The following is an 18,226-nucleotide window of genomic DNA, read 5'->3' on the forward strand; positions in this document are numbered from 1 at the left end:
AGAGGCAACCCATGGAATGGGAGAAGATATTTGCAAATGACATTGCAGACAAAAGGTTGATATCCAGGATCTATAAAGAACTTCTCAAATTCAACACACACAAAACAGATGATCATGTCAAAAAATGGGCAGAAGACATGAACAGACACTTCTCCAATGAAGACATACAAATGGTTATCAGACACATGAAAAAATGCTCATCATCACTAGCCATCAGGGAGATTCAAATTAAAACCACGTTGAGATACCACCTTACACCAGTTAGAATGGCCAAAATTAGCAAGACAGGAAACAACATGTGTTGGAGAGGATGTGGAGAAAGTTAAACCCTCTTACACTGTTGGTGGGAATGCAAGTTGGTGTAGCCACTTTGGAGAACAGTGTGGAGATTCCTTAAGAAATTAAAAATAGAGCTTCCCTATGACCCTGCAATTGCACTACTGGGTATTTACCCCAAAGATACAGATGTAGTGAAAAGAAGGGCCATCTGTACCCCAATGTTCATAGCAGCAATGGCCACGGTCGCCAAACTGTGGAGAGAACCAAGATGCCCTTCAACGGATGAATGGGTAAGGAAGATGTGGTCCATATACACTATGGAGTATTACGCCTCCATCAGAAAGGATGAATCCCCAACTTTTGTAGCAACATGGACGGGACTGGAAGAGATTATGCTGAGTGAAATAAGTTGAGCAGAGAGAGTCAAGTATCATATGGTTTCACTAATTTGTGGAGCATAACAAATAGCATGGAGGACAAGAGGAGATGGAGAGGAGAAGGGCGTTGAGGGAAATTGGAAGGGGAGATGAACCATGAGAGACTATGGACTCTGAAAAACAACCTGAGGGTTTTGAAGGGGTGGGGGGTGGGAGGTTGGGGGAGCCTGGTGGTGGGTATTATGGAGGGCACGCATTGCATGGAGCACTGGGTGTGGTGCAAAAACAATGAATTCTGTTACGCTGAAAAGAAATAAAAAAAAAAGAAAAAAAAAATGAAGTACAAAATGGAAAACTGACCATGTGTGTAGCAGTCAATATATCCCATAACTTATTGGAATAACTGTTTCCGAGAGTAATTTCTTATCTGCTTACACATAAGCTACGGTACTTGATACTCCTCTTTCCACATGTTGCTTTATTTTTCTTGTGAAAAGTGAACTTGGTTTTGTCACAAGCACCCCTGCACATCCAAATTCTACCATTATGTAAGACTTCTTTCAAATGCTTCCTCTTCCACACAAATTCCCTTCAGCCCAGAAGGAATTCCTTCCCTCCTGTGACCAGCTACAGGACGTAAACTAAGCCTTTCTTAAGGCACTTCACATGTCTTCCCTTCAATCAGAGTGCCCGAACTTCCCATGTAGGGACAATGTGTAACAGTACAGCCTACATACAATGTAGGACTCCTTCAAAGCAGGTTATACTAGTGCCAATGAAAAGGCTTGCAGGATCACTGAATCTAATCCTTCTCCATTTTCATTTTCTCAGTTAATGCTACCCTCCCAGGGGCCCAAGTGGGAACTTTAGAAAATTCCCTGGCTCCTTCTTCTCCTTTTTTTTTTTTTTTTTTTTTTGCATCTTGTTAGATGCCAAGTTTTATAGATTTTATCTCCTATTTGCTCCGCCTTATTTCAAGCCATCAGAGATAATAGCCAACAAGGCAGGAAAATATAAACTGCAAAGATGCCTCATTGAGCCTCAATTTCCTTATCTTTAAACTGCTTTAGGTAATCACAGGGCTGTGTGAAGATCAGATGAAAAGGTATATATGAAAGGTATATATGAAAGTACTTGGAAGTTTAAAGCACGATCAAATAAAAGATTAGACCACGAATCATGCATTTGGTATTGTGTTACCTTGGATATCTGGGCTCTACCTTTCTAATCTATACGATGACTGATTCTATAGCAGGTAAACCCTGGAAAATGTTTTTTGGCTCTGTTCCTCAAAAGTACATATGTAAAGTAAAAATTTTCTTTAATTTATAAACATGAGTTGGATAGGAAAGAGCGGACACTGTTTCACATCAGGAGGGCCCGTGAGAGCACCTGAGCCCTGGGAAAGCACCCTCCAGTCCGGCCACTCTCCGCTCTGCCAATACAGTGCTGTCCTTGGGACTTACAGGCTAGACTCCTTCATTTTCAAGAACATTTCTGCCAAATGCTGAAGTCTGAATAAGCGCAGTTTGCTGGCCACGAAGAACGTGACTAATTCAGTTGGCAATTTAAGCACACAGAAGTGTTTCATGTGTACTGCCCGATTCTGTCACACAGAACATTCAAAGGACATGTAATAAAGGGTCAAGGTTTAATAAAATTTACTGCTTCATCAGGGGCTTTCTAAAATAAAACCAGCTTCTTTTTTTGTTGCTTTGAACTGAGAGTGGCCGCAGTGAAGACTACTATGACCACTGGCCTTGATGAGCCAGTGATGAGCTGGCAGTTTTGCCCATTCTGGTTTCTGTGCAATCAGCTCAAATGTCAGCATTATTTAAAAAAAAAAAAAAAAGGCAAATGGCTTCTTAGCATTATTATGAAAATAGTTTTGACCTCACGGGCTCCTGCAGAATCCTGGGCAACCCCCAGGGTCCAAAGACGAAACTCAGAACAACTTACCTAGACCAATGTATGGCAAGTGGTAAAAAATAAATATTAGCCATAGTAAGACGAACACACCATGACTGTTGTTACTATCATTATAACCACTTCCGGTATTACCACTAGGGATACCATAAAAGAGACAGTGCCTGTTACTACGAAATGTAAAGCGAACTGCTTTTGGATAGCTTTTAGGGATGCAAGTCTTTGAAATTAGAAATCTCCATTTATATCAAAATGACTAATTACTGTTATTGTCAGGACCTGTGCTTATATATGAAATGCCTGTTCAACATTTGCCCCTCTACACATAGACAGGGAAAGAGAGAGCGAGGAAAAGACAGAGGAGAGGATTGGAGAGGAGGTCTGTATGGTGGTGGGGAGGGAGGGAGGCAGGAAGAAAGTCAGGACAGTGAGGAGGGCTGAAGGGGGGAGAAGGAGGGGGAGAGAGGTGGAGAGAGGGGAGAAAGGGAGAGAGACAGAGACAGAGAAAAAGAGAGTCAGCTGAACATTCAAGGAAAGGAAAGCTTGGCCAATGAAACAATTTGCTGCTTTCAAGCACGGCCCCCAGGCAACTTAACCCTCAAAAGTATGAGGTGGTTTTCAGAAAACTGGTCCTCTGGTAAATGCAGGTATTATAGGAATAAACTAAAGAGGTACACTCGAAAGGTAACTAGAGCTTTCAAACACATGTTTGTGCACGTACACTTCTGCCCTTCCCACCTACTCAAGACATCATTTTGAAAGACTTTACCTCTCCAATAATTAAAGCATAAAAACGAGGAAGAGATCAGGTATTTATATGCCTACATTCTCGTAATACCTTATCCTCACTACTTTCGTCTTGCGGAAAACCAGTGAAAACTTCATCGCAAACCAACATTAATCTCAAGTAATGGCTTTTTAAGCCTAAACTCTGCAGCTCTTCCAAAGAGCTCAATGCTCATTTTGGCCACTCCTTTGTAAGAAACCTTAATGTTCACTTATGGTTCGCTGTCTTTCCATTATTTATTTCTTATATGAATTTTGCTGTGTAGATAGGTCCTATACTCACACAGTGGATCACCACCAATCAAGTTTAGAATTTGGCAGAGAAAGAACTAAAGATAAATGGCAATGGAGGTTGAGCTCTCAGAAAGACAGTACTACATGTTTCAGGGTAAAGATGACTTCTCTTTCTCAGCTTCTCATCCTTTCTCTTGTGTACGTGCACACACACACACACACACACACACACCCTTACTCGCACCCCTTCATACTGTCTCTCACATATACACTCCAAAAAATTTTTAAGTTTTGCAGGATAAATACAGTTTTTATTTGTAAAATGGTGAAATTTACTATTAACTTTTTCTCCCCCATATTTGTCGGCTGGTGAAATTACCAACAGGTCAGAACTGTATTTTAAAGGTAATGAATATGAAAAAACGTCTAGCCAAATTCAGGATATGGGGCAGAGTGATGGAATCAGAAGACCCATGCTACTATCTATAGGTACTGAGCAAGTCATCTAGGCCTGATTCTCTTCTCTGTAAAATGGAGATAAGGTCTTCCTACCCGCAGCCTTACAAAGATCAAGAACATTCTGAAAATTTTAAATACTATATAAATGAATTTTCATTAACATAAGGTAGAATGCTATCCATGAATGTAAGATTAAATTCTAATTGACCTACTAATCCACTGAGAAAATCTTAGAAGTATACTGTAGTTATTGTAAATGTGCCTAAATAAAATTCAGATCAAGTTTGGAAAAAATACAGAAGTATTCTGTTAATGAAAACTAGAGAACAGTTCCTAACTAGACAATGTAGTGATGTTCAAAAGCAGCAAATATATAACTATCAAACATTATAGTAATTTAAAACCTCCTAAACCCTCTTATTTCTGCAGGACTTTGAGCACTGATCCACTTCAAGTCTTGGCAAGGCCTTGGAAGAGCATCTGTACCCGTCGGACCATTTCTATCGGCTGGACCGTGTTACTGTCAGGAGTGATCAGGCTGAAATAAGAAAACACTCCCTGAAGGACATCCTTAAGGGAATGGTAGTAGGCCACAACCTACCCTAAACTACCACTTTCCTGTGATGTCATCTGGTGAAAGACTAAGAGGTAGGTGCTCTTTTGAGATGGGATGAAGCCACTAGGCTACAGCAGTGATTCTCAAACTTGAGCGCCTGTTAAAATCACCAGGAGGGCTTGTTTAAAAGGGGATTACGCGGCCCCACTCCCAGAGTGCTTAATTCATGGATGGGAACCAAAAATCTGCATTTGTAACAAGCTCCTACAGGATGTTGATGGGTGCCAGTCTAGGGATCACACTTAGAGAACCACCCGTCTATTACAGGTGTTGAAAACCTTTCCGCCAAGGGCCAGATGGTAAGTATCTAAATGTCTTAGACTTTGAAGGCATAGATGGCTGCCGTTGTTGATTCTTCTTTTTTTTAAGCCTTCCTTTAAAAATACAAAAACCATTCTTAGGACAAGGGCTGTACAAGAAGAAAACTTTGCTGACCTATGATTTGTTTAGAGAGGGGAGGGGCTTTCTATCTTAGATGATCTGTATCTCCATTTATTTATACAGGTGGTCTTCCAATGTTCTTTAGGAACACAACTGTCTTGATAAAAGAAAAAAAAATGTAAATTTCTTCTATTAGATTGAAGTAGTTTAGAGATTGTGTTGCTATATGAGCCAATAATAACATGAGTGGCAAACCTTATACCTCTTATTTTCCTTGCCATATGGGTAACTAGGTTATTTTATATACTGTAGAATTTTAGAAATGATAGTGGAGATGACTTTATGGGAGTTATTTTGAAGTTTCAGTTAGACGTACCATTTGTTGTAGGTTTTTAGAAGATATACTTAGAGCAAAGAAAGTTTTCCTTGTTTGCGCCAAGTTTTGTTTGCTTTACACAATGTTGAATTATAGCCAGTGTGGTTTCCTCATTGAGATAAAAGCTTTTCCTCATTTAATTTTGTTAATGCATATATATTTCTATTTGCTCAAGTAAGTGTAGAAAAAAAGAAAGAGAAAACAAATATGGTTAGCTAAAGAGAAAAGAGAAGGGGCAGAAGAGGCACGTGAGATGAAAGACTTCTAAGTGTTTACTTTTTGTATGTGGCTTTGATTGTTGAACCAGACCTATTCAGAAATGTCATTGAGAAGCATGTTATCAAGGTAGTAAGCTCCTCTGCTACATTTTCTGATTATCATTTTTGTGTCCTGGGACTAGCCAACTGCCTGGGCCTTATTTGTGTGCACGTCTTTCTGCAATGGGGACAGTGGTAGGGACCTGTGGCTGCTGACTCAGTCTCTTTGATGGTTACTGATCCAGGTAGGCTTTTTACTTCTCATTGAGACAATGTGAGATGATTTTTCTCTTCTCCATTAAGTTTTCCACTTAATCTAAGCTTTATAACTTACTGTGATAAAGCTGGTGATTGTATTCTTTTATGATTTTTATAATCTCTATCACATCTTTAATTAGGTCTGCTTTTTTGCTCCTTGTGTCTTTGCATTTTCTCTCTGCACTTAATCAGTTATCCTGTCTGTTTCACTAGTTCTTTCAAAAAACCAGTTTATGTTTATTACATTGAGTAGCTTCTTTCCTATATCATGAATATCTGCTCCTATTTGTTTCCTTCTACTTTCTCTATTTACTTATGTTCATTTTGCAACTCCTTGAATTCAATCTCTAGCTGATTTTAATTTGGGCCTTGTTTTCTAATCAATGAATGTAAAACCATAGATATTCTGTTGCTCAGCTTTAACGAGTAATTTCCATTGTGATATTCCTCTTTAACCCAATTGTTATTTAGCAGAGCTAAGAATTACACACAATACAAGGAAGTTGTTAACCTGTGGCTTATTCAGAGGTGTGTTATTTTAGTTTCCTAACATTTAAGTACCTGGTTGACTTGTTTTTGTTTTTTGGTGCCAAAACTCGGGATTGTGACTTTAATATGGTTGCTTAGTGGTGTGAAAACATGGGTTTGTATGATGTAGCTGCTCTGGAATTTCTGAGACTTCTTTTATGACTTAATATTGTGGTGAATGTTTGCAAAAGCTCCAAGAGCACAAATATATTTTCTAAAGTATATATATTCCCAATTTGTTGAGAAGGGACTATACATTCATATATACACATACATATATATCTTTGATCAACTCTGTTCACTGTGTTAGAATCTAAAATCTTGGGAAGCCTGGTTGGCTCAGTCAGTAGAGCAGGAGACTCTTGATCGCAGGGTCCTGAGTTGGAGCCCCATGTTGGTAGAGTTTACTTAACAAAACAAAATTTTAAGGATCTCTTGCCTGCTTGCTCTATCTATTTCTGAAAGAGGTCTGTTAAAATCTTCAACATGTTTGTGTATTTCTTGAATTTCTCTCATAATTTTGGGAGCTTTTGCTTTATATATGTGAAGGCTATACTGTGAGATACTTATGTTCTTAGTTCTAAATGTTATACCTTTTCAGAGTTCCATTAATCAACAGTAGAATTCCTTTCTACATGTACTGTTTTTCACTCTAAATATTTTGTCTAACAAAAGTGCAGCCAAGATATCTATCACTTTTGGTTGGTACACTTTGTTTTTGTAAACTTTTTTCCATCTCCTTATTTTCAACCTTTCTACATTAGTGTCTTGTAGGTAGAATGCAATTAAGATTTTTAAAATCTGCTCTGTTAATAAGTATTAAATTTGTCCATATTTATGGTAAACTCAATCCCAGGATTCTGGGATTATGACGTCAGCTGAAGGCAGATACTTAACTGACTGAGCCCCCTAGGGGCCCCCATCTGTTTTGTTTCTTAAATTCCATATATGAGTGAAATCATATGATATTTGTCTTTGACTTATTTCACTCAGCATAATACACTCTAGTTTCATCCACGTTGTAGCAAATGCAAGATTTTATTCTTTTTGATGGCTGAGTAATATTCCATTGTATTTAAATAACACTTCACTAAATACAAGGTGATATCCTAAGAAGTGACAGTATACTATTGACAGACTCTTTAACGTTGCATATCTCACTTAACATTCAGGATGAACATATATGAAGAGTAGGTATCAACAATTTAAAGAGGTAAGTAAAAAAAATATTTGCCAGGCACTGATAAAAGTCATTACTGAGAATAAAGATTAAAAAATAAGCAGGTCTACCAATTCTCTATCCCATCACCAATTTACCACTCAAGTCACCATGTAAAGTTACAATCTTACATGAATGGATAAAGAAGATGTGGTATATATACACAATGGAATACTATTCAAACATCAAAAAATGAAATCTTACCATCTGCGATGTCATGGAGGAAATAGAGGGTATTATGCTAAGCAAAATAAGTCAATCAGGGAAAGACAATGATATGATCTCACTCATCTGTGGAATTAAAGAAACAAAACAAAAGATCATAGGGGAAGGGAGGGAAAAATAAAACAAGACAAAATCAGAGCGGGAGACAAAACATAGGAGACTCTTAATCATAGGAAACAAATGAGGGTTGCTGGAGGGGAGGAGGGTAAAGAGATAGGGTACCCGGGTGATGTAATGAGGACTGGGTATAATACTGATGGATCACTGAACTCTACCTCTGAAACTAATAATACACTATATGGTAACGAATGGAATTTAAATAAAAAATAAAATACAATATCAAAAAGTTATAACCTTATAGTCTCTATGACAGAGGGCTGGTATTTTTAGATAGGTAAAACAAGGACAAAAATTGATAAACTCTTAAAATCTCTTCCTCTTGCTCTGATCATGACAACTTTACAAGGTTAACTGTGAGAATGTTAAAGATGGAACAAAATTTAAGAAAATGCAAGTGTCTGTTTACCTATCTTTTAAAGGCTTTCACTATTGGAGGATAATACATAACTCATTAGCTCTGAGGACTAACTTACGATCTCCCACTATATGCTAGCTCAAAATGGAGACAGGTATTGCAGATACAAAGAGGAATAAAGCCTGAGTGGATCTAGAGAGCTTATGTAAAACATTCAATAGTGTAGTTACACTTTAAATGTCATTTTCCTTCTATTCTTCCTCTCCAGAGAGGGCAATTGATAAGGACAATCCCCGTTTTATGCACCCTTTACCTACAGAGGTTCCCTCCCATCACTGCTAATCATCCTGTCCCTGAAATTCTCTGAGATCATCCTGGTTCTTCTACTTCTCTAATCACTTTGTCTCCTTCGTCCTAATAAAATGAAGGCACTCTTCAAGGTTAATTGCTTAATGGGGAAAAAAAGAAGACAGAAGAAAGACATTAAAGAATAACCTAAAGGTTATACTTCAGATGAAACAATATTATGATCCCAGATACAAGATCCAAAACTCAAGAAGGGATGGTAAAGATACTAGTAACTATATAGTAAGTAGACAAACACTAACATATAAAACCGTAAGAAATGGGGGGAGAGGTGACAATGGAGAATGAGGTCAGAACTACACAATGACTCTATTTTTCATGGAGTAGAAAAGAGGAAACATTCTTAACTCATTTTATGAAGACTGCATGATCTTGATGTCAAAATTGCATAAGAGAAGTATAAGAAAGGAAAATTATAGGCTAATTTATGAATATAGATGTAAAACTCCTAGACAAAATGTGAGCTAACTGAAAACAGCAATGCATTTTAAAAAACCTGATTAATAGAGGCTACCATATTAACAGATTAAAAAAGAAAAAAAAAACAAGTGAATGTCTCATCAGATACAATAAATGTGTTCAACACATGAAGAAAATACATTTAGTAAATGAAATTCAACCATCAGTAGTGATGGGGAAAAAAACAACAAACAAAAACCCAAATGAACAAACCAGAAGTAGATGGAAACTTCTTCATTTTCATAAAGTATATCTACAGAGATCATACTTGATGGTGACATGTTTGGGGCTATCTTTCTAAGATCAGGAACAAGACAAGTAGGCTTTTCTCACTGCTTCAATTCAGCAGTGTTCTAAAGTCCAGCCAGTGTAAAGTAAAAGCATTTAAAGTTGTAAGAACTGGGAAGATAGAAGACTGTCATTATTTCAAGCTGATGTCAGTGCCTACAGAGAAATTCCAAACTAATCTAGAGATAAATTATCAAAATTAGTAAGAGCTGGTAAGGTTTTTGATTCAATATTAATGTAAAAGTGTCAAATGTACTTTCTGTTAACCACGAACAATCAGAAAATAATTTCTGAACAGATACCATTTAAACCACCACAAAAATAAAACATGTAAGTACCCAGGAATGAATTTAACAAAAGTGAGTTAACCTTTACGGAGAAAACTATAAATCTTTCTATAAGGAAGAGTTTAGCAAAGATATCCCAGATTCTTGGTTAGGAAGACACAGCCCTGATGATGTCAAGCCTCCCAGAAGTGGTCTTCTGATTTAATACAATTCCATTCAAAATTCCAACAACAGTTGGATTTTTGCAGAAACATGATAAGCTGATCCTATAATTTATATGGAGGAACAACGGGCCAATAGCCTGTTGAAGGAGTGATTTTCACAGAAGCAGAAGCCAAATGGTCCATAAAAATATGAAGAAATGATCAGTCTCGCTGGTACTCAAAGCAATGCAAATTTAAACCATAATGAGTTATCCCTACACCTTAATCAGATGGGCAAAAATTAAAAAAACAAAACAAAACAATGAAACACCACCACCACCAAATTTTAAAGTGTGGAAAAACAAGGACCTCTGGTTAAAATGAAAGCTGGTATAATCATTTTGGGAACCAGTTCAGCATTACCAAGTAAAGTTGAACACGTGCCTCATCAATGACCCACACATTTCACTGTTGGGTGCAAATCCTAGAGCAGCAGTCCTCAAACTTCTTGTTCTCAGGACCCCTTTTACACTCTTAAAAATAACTAAAGACTCCAAAGGGTTTTTTTGTTTGTTTGTTTATATGGGTTATATTTACCAGTAGTTATTCTATTGGGTATTAGAACTAAGGAAAGTTTTAAACATGAGAACACATAAGCACATATCCTAATGGCTGTCAGAGCAATGACATCACCACATGCCAGGTAACCTCTGGAAAATGCTATTGTATGCTTGTGAGAGAATGACAGTGAAAAAGGAAAATGATGCTTTGGTGTTATAAAAGTTGTTTTGACCTCTCAAGCTCCTTGAAATGGTATCAAGGAACTACAGTTCCTGGACCAACTTTGAGAACCACTGCCCTAGAGAAAGTCTAGGCACCAGACATGTTTAAAAATGTTTGTAGCAGCACTGCACATAATAGCAAAGCCTAGAAACAACCCCAAATTCACCAGCTAATATTTCCATTCCATGCACTACTATGCAGCTATCAAAAGCAATCAATTATACTTATGTTAGACAATACAAATGACTCTTGAGTAGCAGAAGCAAGTCATGGAAAATACATTCAGCTTTTTCTTTTTAAAGATTTTATTTTTTTATTTGACAGAGAGATCACAAGTGGGCAGAGAGGCAGACAGAGAGAGAGGGGGAAGCAGGTTCCCCGCTGAGCAGAGAGCCCGATGTGGGGCTCGATCCCAGGACCCTGAGACCATGACCTGAGCCGAAGGCAGAGGCTTAACCCACTGAGCCACCCAGGTGCCCCAGCTTTTTTTTTTTTTTTTTTAAAGATTTTTATTTATTTATTTGACAGACGGAGATCACAAGTGGACAGAGAAACAGGCAGAGAGAGAGAGGAGGAAGCCCAATGCGGGGCTCGATCCCAGGACCCTGGGATCATGACCTGAGCTGAAGGCAGAGGCCTCAACCCACTGAGCCACCCAGGTGCCCCCCCACCAGCTTTTTTTTTTTAAGATTTCATTTATTTATTTGAGAGAGAGAGATCATAAGCAGGCAGAGAGGCAGGCAGAGATAGAGAGGGGGAAGCAGACTCCCTGTTGAGCAGAAAGCCTGATGCAGGGCTCGATCCTAGGATCCTGAGACCATGACCTGAGCCGAAGGCAGAGGCTTAACCCACTGAGCCATCCAGGTGCTCCTACATTCAGCTTTCACTTAAAGTTCAAAAATAGCTAAACTTAATAAAGTACTGGTGAAGAATACATCATAGGCAGTAAAGCTAATGAAAAGCAAGAGAATGAGTAACACCAAATGCAGGACACACCACTGCTCCTGAATGGCAGTGTTAAGTACATGGGTGTTCACTTTATTCGTGTTTCATACAATCTGTACTTAAAAGATATTTCAAATTGTAAAAAATAATAAACCAAGAAAAAGCAAAAATTAAAAGGAAATTATCAAATGAGAGAAAATTATTTAATGGCAATGAAAGAAACCACAAAGGAATGGATAGTTTTGAATAAATTGGAAACATGAAAAAACTTTCAAGACATGTTTCTAAAGGCAAAGGAAACGAAAGCATAAATGAACTTTTGGGACTTCATCAAGATCAAAAGCTTCTGCACAGCAAAGGACAGTCAACAAAACAAAGAGGCAACCCACAGAATGGGAGGAGATATCTGCAAATGACACTACAGATAAAGGGCTGATATTCACGATCTATAAAGAACTTCTCAAACTCAACACCCAAAAAACAGATAATCATGTCAAAAATGGGCAAAAGACATGAACAGACACTGCTCCAATGAAGATAAATGGCTAACAGACACATGAAAAAATGTTCATCATCATTAGCCATCGGAGAGATAAAAATCAAAACCACACTGAGATGCCACCTTACACCAGGCATTAGAATGGCAAAGATGAACAAGGCAGGAAAAAACAAATGTTGGAGAGGATGTGGAGAAAGGGGAACCCTCTTACACTGTTGGTGAGAATGTAAGTTGTTGCAGCCACTTTGGAAAACAGTGTGGAGATTCCTCAAAAAATTAAAAACAGAGCTACCCTATGACCCTGCAATTGCACTACTGGGTAATTTACCCCAAAGATGCAGATGGAGTGAAAAGAAGGGCCATATGTACCCCAGTGTTCATAGCAGCAATGTCCACAATAGCCAAACTGTGGAAAGCGCTGAGATGCCCTTCAACAGACGAATGGATAAAGAAGATGTGGTCCATATATACAATGAACTATTACTCAGCCATCAGAAAGAATGAATACCCAACTTTTGTATCAACATGACGGGACTGGAGGAGATTATGCTGAGTGAAATAAGTCAAGAAGAGAAAGTCAATGATCATATGGTTTGACTTACTTGTGGAACATAAGGAATAACATGGAGGACTTTAGGAGAAGGAAAGGAAAAGTGAATTGGGGGAAATTGGAGGGGGAGACAAAGCATGACAGACTGTGGACTTTGAGAAACAAACTGAGGGTTTTAGAGGGGAGGGGAGTGGGGTGATGGGTGAGCCCGGTGATGGGTATTAAGGAGGGTACGGATTGTATGGAGCACTGGGTGTTGTACATAAACAATGAATCTTGGAACACTGCATTGAAAACTAATGATGTATTTTATAGTGACTAACATCACACAATAAAAAAAAATTTAGAAATGAAAAAAGTGAAAGTGACATAAATAAGAAAAGCCCAAACCAATTTTAAAAGCCATAGTAATGAAAAAAAAAAGTGAACTACAAACCGATGTAAGTATCTGAAAAGAAATTTACTCTCACTAGCAACCAGGATGCAAACTAAAACAAAGAACCATCAATTAAGGAGTAACGACGCCACACGTGGGTAAGGCTGTGGTGAGACTAACATTATCACACGTGCTGGTGGGAATGAAGCTTGGTGCAACTTCTGGGGAGGAAAAGGTAGCACATACATGAAGTATCTTAAAAATATTCACACTCTTGAAACCAATAATTCTGGTTCTAGACATGAATCTTAAGGAAACAATCTGAACTACTGCACAAAAAACTGTATTAACAAAAAACTGGAAGGAATATAAATATCCAAATATCCAAATAGGAAGTATTTAAAAGAAAATTCTCTTTTTACAGAGCTGAGTATTAAACAGTAATGAAAAACACTATTTACTTCATCAATCTAGGGAAAATAAACTTGATCGTGTCAAGTATAAAATGCAAGCCCTAAAATTACATACATGATAGTCTTTTAAGTACTTTTTAACATACAGGGAAAAAAAAAAAACATATAGAGGGCACCTGGGGGCTCAGTTGGTTAAGTGTCGCAGCTGGATGTCAGCTCAGGTCTCAGTCACAAGATCGTGAGTTCAAGCCCCCTGCTGGGCTTAATGCTGGGTGTGGAGCCCATTAAGAATAAAACAAAAAACCATATGGAAAAAAAAATGCCTCCATTGTTAGCAGAGCTATCTCTGGATGGTTAGCTTATGGGGGACTTTTCTGGCTTTTCTGGTATCATCCAAATTTATTCAAATGAATTCATATACTTGTAAAGTCAAGAAACAAACCTAAAATAACACACCAATCCCTCAACTGCTCTCCAAACTCACTAAAGTACAAACATCGTTTTTGTTCAAAGCTCTCTACACTGCATGCCCACTGGTTTCAGCAGGTGTGCTTACCCTCCTCTTAGAGCTCATCAAAGCGGACTTCCCATGGCTTCCTGAACATGCCCTGTACATTCTCACTACAGCGCCTTAGCTCAGACTATTTGATCCATCTGGATCACATCCTCTACCTGCCCAAGTTCTACCATTTTCCAAAGTTCCACCTTTTCTGTTTTCCCACTTGGTGCTAACCCAATCACCCCAACCATATGTGATTTTTTTCCTTGTCTTTGACTTCTACAAAAATGATTTTAGCACTTATTCCTCTTGATACAATTTGCCTGAATTCTAATAGTTAGCTCTGTCTTAATGCCTCTACTAGAGTGTAGTAGTTCAGGAAGTGGCTCTATTCTTCTTCAGTTCTTTCTCTAATAAGGACACACTGCTTCTCAGAATTAAGCACATAATGAGTATTTGAGGAACCAAATAAATTACTGTCACAAGGGAGTAGGCTTTTGCCTTGGCCTCCAGAAGGAGGAAGAGAGAACGGGAAATGTTTCTCATTTGAGACTCAGCATGGAATTTCTCACAGAAACAGTGAGGAAAAAAGGACCACTTGTAATGCATAAAACAATTATGAACTTTTATTCTTTCTGACAGCTACAAATCTATCCATAATTGGCAACTTAATTCCTATGGAAACAAAATTGTGCTTGGAATTCAAAAGAACCTATCTCCAAACGAGTTTCTGGAGTATAGCCAATGCTTAAAGTGATGTATTTGCAGATAATATTTTCTTTTAGGAAAAACGTCATGTTTGTTTGCTTAAGTCAGCCTTAAGCATCTTTTGAAACAAAATATTGTTAGTGACAACAGAACGGGTGAAATGAAAGAGGAATTAGGAAAGTGCAGGTTCTCTAAGCACTTGAGTCAATTTCTAAAAAGTAAACTTGAAAGGGTGAATACAGGCAGACCAAAAATCCCTTTTTACCACTTTCCTACTTTACCTTTACCTGATGCAGTATCTCAGGAAACAAGGTAGAAAAGTCTTCGCAGGTTTTTCCTTTCCCATTCAAGTCTTTAAATTAATTAAATTAGTATTTACAACAGCTGTGCAGGTAACCCATTCACATGAACCCAAGTGTGTATATTTAACGACAAAACCCTCTCTATACCTAATGCCAGAGTGCTCTACTTGGAAATAATGCTTGTCTTTATGAAACATATTGCGAGGGCTGCTCTTTGCCAGACTTTGTGGGGGGTGGGGAGATGGGATGGGGAACCAATTAGGACAACTCATAAAGCAGACTCAGATTAATCTTCCTATGTATATATTTAAGCATTGCTATATTAAGTATATATTGAAAACTGTGCTAAGTATACAGAAGTGAGTCAGTCCTTGCCCTGGCTGCCCCAGACCCATATACATTTTACTGGAGGAAATGAACAATAAGTAAACAAATGAACACGTTAATTACCGGTTATGGTAAGAGCTGTAAAGGGGACAAAACAAACAAGACAGGGAGGCTATTCAGTAATCAGCAAAGGCCTCTGAGATCCATTTAAACCAAGATGGAAAAGAAAAAAAGGACCTAAGCCATGAACATTATCTGGGCAAGAGCCTCCCAAACAAAGAGAAGTGGAAAGGTCCCAAGATAAAAACAGATTCAGTCTGTTTGAAGAACATAAAAGAAGCAGTGTGGCTGGTCATGTTTTTCAAACCTTGGGTCATGTAGGATGTGATGTCAATTTTGTGGGTCACTGCAACAGGGGTCATGGGTTTTCTGAATAAATATTCTTTAAGGAACTTTTGTTCCAGTTATGTGTGCATGTGTAAGTGTGTGAGGGATTGCTATGTGTTGCAATGTGTGATATGTTTCTTACTGTGGGCAGTGGTGAAATCTGTACTAAGCGAAGAGGGTGGTTACAAATTAGGATGTAAGGGGTGGGCATGAGCTTCAGCATATATGGCCCTGCACTGTAGGCCACCATAAAGAATTGAGATTTTTGGCGCCTGGGTTGCTCACTGGGTTAAGCCTCTGCCTTCGACTCAGGTCATGATCTCAGAGTCCTGCAATCAAGTCCTGCATCGGGCTCTCTGCTAGGCAGGGAGCCTGCTTCCTCCTCCTCCTCTCTCTCTCTGCCTACTTGTGATCTCTGTCAAATAAATAAATAAAATCCTTTAAAAAATTTTAAGAATTGAGATTTTTATTCTAGACACAGTGAGAACGTATTGAAGAGTTTTAAGTTGGGGAGTGACATGATCTAAGGCAACATGATGGTGTTGCCAAAAGATTTTCACTATAGTGAAATTCAGAAAACTAGCCCAAGGCCTAGCCATTAACACCAAGGATTCAGAGTGAATCACTTAATCTCTCTAGATCTTACTTTCTTCATTTTAAAGAGAAGGCTGGACCAAGATAACTTTTAAAATCTTATCTATTGCTAAACTTGTATAACTACACACACACACACATATGTATACATATATCCTGCTTCCTCCATTGGGCATGAGTACCCGACTAATGGGAAGACACTAGCCCCTTAGGTCAGGTTCTGGGTTCTTAAAATACTATAAACCATGTACCTATAAGAACATTTCTATAGAAAGCAATCTCAGAATTATCTTTTTACTGGAACCACCTATATTATTTAAATGGGATCTCTGGGCTAAATGTGAAATCAAGTGCTTTTGCAACTCTCTGGTGCAAAGTTTGGGATGGGAAGAAAATTGACAGGGAGGATGAACAGATTTACTGACCAGGTTATTTGGAACACATTTCCTTACTTGTTCTAGGTCATCATTGACATTTAATCTAGGGCAGTTTAAAGTTGCAGAGAATCTCTACAGGGCACTGAATTCAAGATGCAGAAGCTTAAACCCTTCCACAGCAACCAAATCAACCTGGGACAAAATATTCATTGAGAGCCTACAATAGGTTAACCCCATGCTAGAAAGTTTGATCTGTGTTTTTTCAGTTAATCCTCTTAACCTAATTATTCATATTTCACAGATAAGGAAACAGGGCTTAGAAAAGACAACTAAGCTATTAAGTGGCAGGGCCAGGATTCAATATTTCATATTTATGATAAAATCACCCTGCAGGTTTCAAAAACTACTGTACAAGGATTAAATCATCAGTTTCAAGTATCTGGGACATCTGTTCAACCATATGAACACATAATGTTCAACCAATAAATCAATTCTGGACTCACAGGTACTTTGTCTAGGTACAGTGTGGGATGAAAGAGAACTTGTTCCAGCCCTGGAAAGCCTACTCCGTGGGTAGCATACTGGGTTGTATGAAGTGGAATTATGTAAAATATCCAAGGAATTTGTATCCCCAATTAAGCACACGTGAATAGCATTATGGCGGTTTCCAGATTCTTTTTCTCTATTGTTGCCGGTGAAAGGTCAGCAGAAAACCGTGCACTGGGCAGTGTCACCTGTACCATGGGCCTTGAAAGTGTCCTTCAAGTTCCACGAACTCGAGATGCTAGAAACTGACCAATTTCCAACTTACATTAACCCTTTAGGAAGCAACGGGCGTATCACCTGACCAGTTGGGAGCAGTATGCATGGCGTGTTATGTTAAAGAAAACCTTGGAAACGTGCAGGGCATCATTACTGTGAGGGTCGAAATGGTCCCTAAAGCCTCCCAAAGACACCTGCAAACACCTTTGGAAAGTTGGGGACGCTCATGCACACCTGCCTCAACAGCGAGAACGCGGTACCCACCTGTCACGTATTCGGCTTCGAATCTCCGTCGGGTCTCAGAGATGAGCTTGGCTTTATTCTGGGCGTGATACTGAAAGGGAGATACGAAGGGACGCTTAGACACCAGGCGCACCACCCCGCTTCCCTTCAGCCCAACCCACCTACACCTGGGCGCAGAGCCCCCGGGCTTCAGAGGAAGCTTCCGGGTCTGCCGGGAGGGCCGGCAGCGGCGTGGGTGCCTCCTCACCTCGGCCATGGTCGCGGTCGTGGACGTGATTTTGATCGCCGTGGCCACTTCTCCACCTGTCCGAATATCTCATCACTGGCCAGGCGGGCCGGGAGGTAAAGAGGGAAGGGCGGGAGGTAAAGAGGGAAGGGCGGGAGGTGGAGACGGTCGCGTGACACCGGGAGGCGGGCGGAAGCGTCGCTGCGTTGTCCAATCCACTGTGGCCGCCTGGGTCTGGAGGCGGAACCAGGCCCCAGCCTGGCTTTCCATTAGCTTCTCCTTTGGGCTCCGCTCCC

General features: G+C 39.1%; 1 protein-coding gene across 2 annotated transcripts in view; it reads right to left on the bottom strand.

The window, feature by feature from the left end:
• Nucleotides 1–18,057, bottom strand: part of LOC111157177 (motile sperm domain containing 2) — a 60,807-nt gene extending 42,750 nt beyond the window's left edge. Inside the window, exons 1-2 of one of the 2 annotated variants that reach the window (XM_022518455.1) lie at nt 17,952–18,057; nt 17,726–17,795 (exon numbers count right to left, since the gene is read on the bottom strand). In XM_022518455.1, coding sequence (XP_022374163.1) covers nt 17,726–17,795; nt 17,952–17,960 — 79 coding nt within the window. In that variant the 5' untranslated portion in view covers nt 17,961–18,057. Of the gene's footprint in view, nt 1–7,900; nt 7,922–17,725; nt 17,796–17,951 lie in introns of those variants that run through there. The other variant, XM_022518457.1, reaches the window with a different exon arrangement.
• Nucleotides 18,058–18,226: the final 169 nt, after the last annotated feature.

This window comes from Enhydra lutris, unplaced genomic scaffold (genome assembly GCF_002288905.1).
Source record: "Enhydra lutris kenyoni isolate GAN:26980312 unplaced genomic scaffold, ASM228890v2 scaffoldscaffold52, whole genome shotgun sequence".
NCBI lineage: Eukaryota > Metazoa > Chordata > Mammalia > Carnivora > Mustelidae > Enhydra > Enhydra lutris.